The 9,456-nt window shown below is 40.4% G+C and overlaps 1 protein-coding gene across 2 annotated transcripts in view; it reads right to left on the minus strand.

Moving 5' to 3' along the window:
* The window catches only part of KLHDC10 (kelch domain containing 10), a 55,732-nt gene extending 49,141 nt beyond the window's left edge, over positions 1 to 6,591 (minus strand). Inside the window, exon 1 of one of the 2 annotated variants that reach the window (XM_047763142.1) lies at positions 6,171 to 6,591. In XM_047763142.1, the coding sequence (XP_047619098.1) occupies positions 6,171 to 6,342 (172 nt within the window). In that variant the 5' untranslated portion in view covers positions 6,343 to 6,591. The remainder of the gene's footprint in view (positions 1 to 6,170) is intronic. The other variant, XM_047763143.1, reaches the window with a different exon arrangement.
* Between the last annotated feature and the right edge of the window lie 2,865 nt (positions 6,592 to 9,456).

The following is a 9,456-nucleotide window of genomic DNA, read 5'->3' on the forward strand; positions in this document are numbered from 1 at the left end:
TCCGACTAGGAACCATGAGGTTGCAGGTTGGATCCCTGGCCTTGCTCAGTGGGTTAAGGATCCGGCGTTGCTGTGAGCTGTGGCATAGGCTGGCAGCTGTAGCTCTGATTCGACCCCAGCCTGGGAACCTCCATTTGCCACAGATGCAGCCCTAAAAAGCAAAAAGAATAACAATAATAATAGTACACAATAACAAAGTGAACTGATTCAGGAAAGCAAGGATGGTCCAGCAATAGTAAATTTGTTAGTACCATTCACCACAACAGCAGACCAAAGGAGAAAAATTATATAATTCTGATACAGTCTGAAAATTTACTTCCATTTTTAAAAAAAATCTTAATAAAATGGTAAGAGCTGACAACTTTAACATAATATGTACACTTCAATCTAAAGTCAGGTCTAACCTTAATAGGAAAGCACTGAAATACTCCCATTGAAGTCAGGAATAAGAGAAAAATCCACTACTATCTTATTGTTTAATATTTTTGGAAAGTACTAGCCAAATCAATTTGGCAAAAGGAAGAAATAAGTATAAAAACTGGAAAGGAGAAGATAAAAGTATCATTATTTGGTAATGATATGATTACTTAACTGCAAAACCCTAGAAAAACAACTGGAAAGCTATCACAGATAGTATTAGAATTCCAGGTAACTAAGTACAAAATTAATATTCAGAAGTTAATAGCATTACCATATTTAAACAAGACAAAGACATTACAGCAGTAGAAACCTCACTGACAATAGCAATAAAAAGATAAAATACCAAGGAATAAACACAAAAGAAATGTAAAAAGTCTACATGAAAAAAAAAAAAAAACAAAAATGTTAAAATGTTATTGAGGGATACAAAAGAAGGGTAAACAAGAAATGAATGTACACCCTGTTCTGAACAGGAGACAGAACCTCAAAAAGATGTCAATAATCTCTATATCAATATATAAATACAATGCGGTACCAATAAAAATACCAACAAGATGGGAGGGGGAGCTTGATAAAATAATTCTAAGTTCTATGAAACCAGCAAGGATATCCAGGAAAACTTGGAAGTAGAATGAAACAGGACTATAATCAAACAATAGGGTCATTAGGTATAAATAGGTAAACTGAAGAAAGAAAAAGAGCAAAAGTCCAGCAAAAACTCCAGATTAGGAGTTCCACCTGTGGTGCAGTGGGTTAAAAATCCAACTGCAGTGGCTTGGGTCGCTACAGAGGTGTGGATTCAATCCCCAGCCTGGCACAGCTGGGTTAAAGGATCTGGCATTGCTGCAGCTGTGGTACAGGTCACAAGTGGCAGCTCAGATTCAACCCCCGGCCCAGGAACTTCCAGATGCCAAGGGTGCAGCTATTAAAAAAAATTTTTTTTTCAAGTTGGATTCCTACCTCAATACTGTACACAACTTAAATTTTCTATGAATAAGCACATTTGACTTAAATTTACAAGATTTTAAAAAAAAAAAAAAAAAAGGAATTTTTTTCTTTGGCCCCAACCACAACAGGCAGAAATTCCCAGGTCAGGGATGGAACCCAAGCCACAGCAGTGACCCAAGCCACAGCAGTGACAACACCAGATCCTTAACCCACTGCACCACAGAAGAATTCCAAGGATTTTCATTTCATTTTAATTAGAAATAATGTTGAAACAGGGAAGGTTTTTTTTTTTTTCTTTTTAGGTCCAAATCTGCAGCATATGGACCAGGCTAAGGGTCAAATCAGAGCTATAGCTGCCAGCCTATGCCACAGCCACAGCAATGCCATATCCGAGCGGTGTCTTCGACCTAGACCACAGCTCACAGCAATGCAATATCCTTAGCCCACTGAGAAAGAGCAGGGATTGAACCCACATCCTTATGGATACTAACACGTTCATAACTCACTGAGCCACAACAGCAACTCTGGGAAAGCTTTTCTTATGACACAAAATCCAAAATCCCAAAAAAGATTAATATTACGACTGCAAGAAATATTTTAAATTTCTGCTGAAAAAATATACCATGAACAAGGTCAACAGCCAAATGAAACTGTGAAAAATATCATATACATATCAGAGACAAAGAACTAATTTCCTTAAAACAGTGTTCTTATAAACAATATTAAGCATCCCAATAGGAAAATGAACAAAAATTATAACCAGATGATAAGAACTATCAATAGATGTAATAATGGAAATAAATATGGTTCTTATACCTATTAAAAAGATGAAGAAAAATATACCTCTTAAATTGGTAATTTAATAAAAACCTAATAATCTACTCTGCTACCAAAGGTATGTAAAGCCAATATTCCAACACTCAATAGTAGAACACAACCTGGTACAACCCCTACAAGAGGGCAATTTGACAATATCTATCAAAACTTAAATAGCACATATCCTTTGACACAGCAATTGTACTTCTAGGAATTTATTCTAAAGACAGACTCACTTGCAAAATGATACGTGTACAAGAATATCAACTGTATCATCCTTTGCATTAGCAAGGCTATAAATGTTTTAAATGCCCATCCAGAGAAATGCTAGCATTGCTCTCCCCTACACACACACACACACACACACACACACACAAACACACCTTTCTGAAAAAACTGGCTACTTCTAAGGAAGAAGCCTATTAGCTGGAGTCAAAGGAAGAAGGAAAACTTGCCTTTTACCATTTGTACCATTTGAATTTTAGATCATGAACATATATCACATTGAAAATTTTTAAGATTTTCAGTTTTATTTTTACCCAGCTTTACCAATTATATTTTTCATCCTGTCATTTTTCGTTCCTGCCTTAGCAACAATGTTTAACTGTTTCCCAGTTAATACACAGCATTTACTCAAATTCACAGAGTTAAATTAAATCACAGTAGTATCATGGATTCCATTGTCCCCAGGATCTCCTTGCCTCTGAGCTCCACTTCTGCAAACCTATTCTACCGAGAGCACTGTTCCCTATTCTAGAGATTATAAATTAGGAGAAATCCAGGACTAAGAAGCTATGAATTTCTTGCCCTATGGGGCAAACAAATAATCACTATTGTATTTTAGGAGAAGCAAGAAGCTGCTCAAACAAAATATTATTTGTGCTGCTACCATGGATGCAGAGTCTAGTCCACTATTTCTATGTTTAAGAAATTGATTTTATCCATTTGTCCAGACTTAGTGGGGCTACAGGGAATTGTTCCACACTTATCAACACATTTATAGGAATTTAATTGCTTACACATAATGCCCATGTATTAATTTAGAATTTAAGAATATGTATGTATATATGTATATGTATATATGTATATACATATACATTTTTGTGTGTGTGTGTATATATCAAGAGTACAAATTATGCATAACAAGGAATCACACACAAATGGTAATTTTGCCCAAAGAGAACCACATGGGGCTATAAGTATAAGTAGGGAGAAGAGGACAAACAGAAGGTCAGAGAAAACTTCCCTGAAAAACACAGTGTGATCAAGCTGAGATTCAATGGAAGATAAGTTTAAAAAATAGAATAGGACGAGGGAGGAAGAGGGTTGCTGGATGATGGAATAGCATGTACGACCACCCTGTACAGAAGGGACCATGATCTAAGGAGGTGGAAAAAGATTAAAGAGCAATAGAACATGATGTGGGATTATCTGGAGAGCTAGACAGGCGCCAGACCACGCAGTGCCTTTAAGGCCATGTTAAGAATTTTTTCTTTATCCTAAGAGCAATGAAAAGCTAGTAAAGGGTTGTAAGCAGAGATGAGAAGAGACTTGTGCTTGCAAAAGACTGGTGTGCTGTGCAAACTGGAGGGCAAGAGGAGAAGCAGGAAAACCGCTTAGAGAGCTAGTGCAGAAGACATAAGTGAGGGATGATGGTAGCATGGACTGGAGTTATGGCACAAATAAAATGACTCGGTGATTGATTACACCTGAAATGCAAGGGAGAGGAAACTGTTAAGGAGGATGCACAAGTTGCAGGTTCACATAACTGCATGGATAAAGATGCTATCACTGAATTAGAGAACAGTCCAAGAGGACCAGGCTGTTTTATTGTTTCTTTGGGGGCTGGACAGAGGGTAGATGTGCAAACAAGTAAGAAAGGGTTCTAAGTGCCCAGTATCTGGAAATCTTGGTTAAAAGGGGGGAGGGGGGATGAAAAAACAGAAAATAGGATTAAAATTCAGAGGTGGGAGAAAGCTGCAAAAACGTATTTTTATTATTTTTTAACCTCCAGGATCAGTCATGAAACAGACCTAAATAATTCCACCCCTCATCACCTAAAATCTTTTTAAACATCTCAAAATAAAACCATGCAATACAGGAGAGATGGAAGACTTAAAATGCAATACTTTGAAAATTAAAGAATTGGTGTGAAAGAATTTCAAAGTAAATACTGAAACATCAGATCAATTCTGGGAATTTCAAAGCAAATACTGAAATATCAGATCAATTCTGAGAATGAAGAAAAGGCGGAGGCTTCCTACTTGGAAAAGGAAGACTGAAGTGCAAGTCAAGGGGAAAAGAAAGCAGAAAGAAGAGCTGATTCATTGCATGGATTTTCAGAGTTTAAACACATTTATCTTTACCTATGGCCAAATGGCTGTTCTTGGCCTTGTGTGCTAAGAAAATGCAGAAATAGCTCCACACCTTAGCACTTTATCAGAAATCATGGCTTCGACTGCCATCAGGTGGTAGCAGTGGGAAGTGCACCAAGCAGTTTCTTGAAGCCTGGGAATGCCTATATGCAGACTATGGTATAATTAATCTAAGATCAAAGACCTAAAGATTGCAGTAGTAGAGGACACACTAGTGGATAGCCTTTGGTAAGAGATTTATCTTCTAACCTGCTAGTACACAAAAATGAAAGGTTATGCTATTAAGTTGGGGTAAGAAAAAAGATTTCCCCTTTTTCTTTTTCATGTTAAAGAACACATATTTAGCAATATCTAGTCTGATACTATCATCTCAAACCCAGCTCCTGGTGAATCACATATTTGACTAAAACTGCTTCATTGTTCATTTTAATGGCGCATATAAATGCACTAATATGCATTTCTAGCACACATCAATAACCTTATCACAAACATAAGCAATCGACACAGTGAAAGTGCAAAATTCCCTTTATCTTCGAATTAATAAGATAATTTTGACTACTTATAAGTACAAGGCACGGTAGTAAACACAATTCAAAAACAATTCAAAAAACAATTCAAAAACCATCATAGTCTCAAGACTCATCAGTTAAACAAACATAGCACTGATAAAATCAACCTCAATCTTATTTACAAAAACATGGTGAATGATTAACACATCATTTTCTCTTTATGGCAAAAATAAGCTTGCCCAATATAATATTTGACACTCTAGGTAGTACACCTTCATTTTATTGTGCTAAATATTCACTTGCAAAATGTAGCTCTTTAAAATTGTCTGCACACACATCAATTTGATTTGTCTGACTTTCAAGGCATATCAACACAACAATAGGAAATTGTGGGCAAAAACGTGAAATAATCACACTGAGGTACATTATTCCAGTTCTCAACCATCTGTTTTCATATGGTAGACACAGCATAATTTTGTCACTTCAAAATTATACATTTTTCATCTTCATTTCCTCCCGTTAAAATTCAAACACACTATCGATTCTGTCTCTGGACATTCCAAAATATTAATAACTCTACTAGTTTTCCCTAATTCTCATGGTTCTGTTTCCCACCCACCCTTCTTACTCCTTTTTTGTTTCAGAATGCCTAACTTTTACACGAGGTATTTTGTTTTGTTTTCCAAAATCACTCTTTGGAATGCTCTTCCCTCTTCTCTCCTTAAAAATGATTTCCCACAGCTAGGCGCCAATGTCTTTCTTTTTTTTTTACACGATCAAACTGCGGAAGAGGACGAGACCGGGAATCGAGTAAGGAAACATTTGGGAATGTCAATGAGACAGCGACCTCTCCTTTGAAAAGAAAACACAACTCTCAGCACAGAGCTTTCAACAGAGCAAAAATACTTTGTTTTCCCGCTTTACTCCTGTTCCCTCCCTGACCTCAAAGACACCTTTCCTTAGCTCTGAGCCCCGGTCGCTCTGCTACGCCCGGGCCTGCCTTTCCACCTCCCAAAGAAAAGAAAGCCAAGGAGAAAAGAAAAGGAAGCAGTAGCCTTCCCGCCGCGTCCGCGGGCTATCAGGACCGTGTCCCACGACTCACCTGGCAGGTGCGGCCGCCCGGAGAGTTGCACGAAGCGGTTGAGCTGGCCAGTCCCCCGACCCCCGCTGCCCCCACTGCCCCCGCCGGCCCCGCTACCTCCGCCGCCGCCGCCACCTCCTGCGGCGCCTCCTCCCCTCCGGCGGTTCCTGTCCCAGCCCTGGGCGGCCGACATGACCCGCTAACGACTGCCGCAGCCCGGTCGCGGCAGCCCGTGGCCCGGCGGCACTAGCGGAGCCTCCTTCCTGCGCTCCTCAAGAGACCCGGGAGACAGGGGAAGGGGGAGCGCCTGGTCTCACCAGCGACCAATGACTGACTTACTTGGTGACAGGCAGCCAATGGCTAGTCGTCTTCTTGGCAGGTTGAGAGAGGTGTGGAGAGACGTGGTAACCATAGCTATGGCTAAAAAAAAAAAAAAAAAAGTCGGGGGAGAGAAAGGCAGAAGCAGCCACTCATCACTCACATCCACCGCGTTAAGGCAGCCCGCATCGCGTTGACTCCGGCGGGATCAGGCGGGCCAATCGAAGGCCGAGTGAGAGAGACCACTCCTGCAGAAAGAGTCCCCGCGGCAGCCCTGACTCCAGGAGTTCAGGATTCGGGAACTCTTCCGCATAAACACCTAAATCAGAAACGGGACGCGCACATATTACACATATTTGGGGGCAATGCAGTGTCTTGCTTTACAAACTGAGATCCCTTTCTCTGACACACACAAAGAGCTCTCTTCGAGGGGAAAATAGCCAGGGGCGGAGTCTAAGCTTAACTAAGGGAATGAGGTTTCATTTGTCTTGTCTTTCAGCCGACTGGCGGAATTCCTCCTTATTCAATATAAGCCACGTCGCAAGCAAACAATTTTAAACCTGGTTAACAAACGTGGGAAGATGTTCAACCTCACCAGTAATCATAAAAATGCAATTAAGGACCCCAATGAGAAACCACTTCAGGCTTATGAAGTTAGTAAAGATTTTTTAAAATAACATCCAGCAGTGAACAGAGCGCCAAGAAAAAGGTTCTTTCATAGGTGATTTATGGCTATGTAAATGCTTTTGTTCAATCAAACTCCTTTTTGCTCTTAGAAAATTTGAATCAGCTGCAAGACAGGAACAGGTACTGAGAATCAGGATCAAAGGAAAACGTCGATGTACAGATCAGAAATTGCTATTGTTCCAAAATTAAACAGAGTTTGGCTTTGAACTTACGGGGCGCGGGGCAAAGTGGGAAAATAGAGTGTTTACTGATGTTTGAATGGTAAGGGGAAATTATATACATTCCTCGAGAGAAAGAAAACTTTTCAAGATTCTTAGATCTGAGGACTTTTTTCTTCCTTTCTTTCTTGCTTGACGCTTCCTATAGGAGAGAAAAGCAAAGAAAAAAAACCTGCTGAGTTCATGATGCTATTCCCTTAGTGCAAATTTCACATCCCCCCAGGGCCCCGCCTCCTTGTTTTGCTACTTCCAGGCCCTGTGGAAGTATTTCACCCATGAAGCATTAGAAAGCACTGCTTACGAAAATGAGACATGAAAAAAAAGCTCTAAGGTTCTAAGATAGGAAAATCAAAATTAATAAATCTTAATTTTTAAAGAATCTGTACCACTGAGTAATCAAATAGTAGATGAAGAAAATTTTCTTTTCATAGCAACAGTCCAAGCAGGAGTTCCTTTAGTGACTCAGTGGAAAGGAATCTGACTAGCATCCATGAGGACATGGGTTTGATCCCTGGCCTCGCTCAGTGGAATAAGGATCTGGTGTTAACAGGAGCTGTGGTGTAGGTCGCAGATGCTAGCTCAGATCTGACGTTGCTGTTGCTGTGGTGTAGGCTAGTGGCTACAGCTCCAATTCAACCTCTGGCCTGGGAACTTCCATATGCCATGGGTGTGGCCCTAAAAAAAAAAAAAGAATAGTCCAAGTAACAAATAACGAATGACAAACTATCACCATTTTGCAACCCCTGATGAATTCGGAGATCAACACATTGAACATCAACCACTGGTGTTATCGCAAAATGAAAACTGAGACCTATATGCTTCTAGAAAATAAACATGCCCAAGAAGTAGCCTTGTAGAAAAAACTGAACCTGAATCTCATCAGATGTCTACCTCTAATGACCAGTTTATAGGAAATTCAAGGACCCAGGAACATTTTTTTTAAAATACAGTTCCTGTTGTGACTCAGCAGGTTACAAACCTGACTAGTATCTATGAGGATGCAGGTTTGATCCCTGGCCTCATCCAGTGGGTTGAGGATCCGGCATTGCCAGTGAGCTATGGTGTAGGTTGAAGACTCAGCTGGGATCCTACACTGCTGTAGCTGTGGCTTAGGCTGGCAGCTGCAGCTCCAATTTGGTGTCTAGCCTGGCATCTTCCATATGCCGAAGGTGCTGCCCTGAAAAGCAAAGAGAAAAAAAAAAAAAAAAGAAAACCCAAAGATGCAAAAGGCAGAATCCGGAAGACTATGGACATCTACACAATAAACAAGCAAATCTCTTCAGCAAAAAAAATAGAAGAACAGATTTGAAGGGAAAAAATTTTATAGGTTAAAAAGAGACTTGTGGGAGTTCCCATCGTGGCTCAGTGGAAATGAATCCAACTGAGAACCATGAGGTTTCGAGTTTGACTCCTGGCCTTGCTTAGTGAGTTAAGGATCTGGCGTTGCCGTGAGCTGTGGTGTAGGTGGCAGACGAGGCTCAGGTCTGGTGTTGCTGTGGCTGTGGTGTGGGCTGGCAGCTGTAGCTCTGATTAGATCCCTAGCCTGGGAACCTCCGTATGCCTGAGATGCGGCCCTCGAAAGACAAAAAAGACCAAAAAAAAAAAAAAAAAAGAGAGAGAGAGAGACTTGTGATGGTTGTCTAACTCTGAATGTACCAAAATCATTGACTAGTAATGATTGCACAACTTTGTTAATGTGTTAAAAACCACTGAATTGTACACTTGCAAAGGGTGAATTTTATGATATGTGAATTGTATCTCAAAAAAAAAAAAAAAACCCCACTTTTTTGGCCGTGCCTACAGCATTCAGAAGTTCCCAGGCCAAGGATTGAGCCCATGCCACTGCAGTGACCCAAGTCACAGTAGTGACAATGTCAGCCAGATCCTTAACATGCTGTGCCACAAGAGAACTCCTCAAAAAAATTTTTAAATATATGAGGAGGGAGTTCCCATTGTGGCTCAGCAGAAACAAATCTGACTAGCATCCGTGAGGACGCAAGTTGGATCCCTGGCCTGGCTCAGTGGGTTAAGTATCAAGCATTGCTATGAGCTGTGGTGTGGGTCGCAGATGCAGCACAGATCTG

Source organism: Phacochoerus africanus, chromosome 16, assembly GCF_016906955.1.
Source record: "Phacochoerus africanus isolate WHEZ1 chromosome 16, ROS_Pafr_v1, whole genome shotgun sequence".
NCBI classification, from domain to species: domain Eukaryota; kingdom Metazoa; phylum Chordata; class Mammalia; order Artiodactyla; family Suidae; genus Phacochoerus; species Phacochoerus africanus.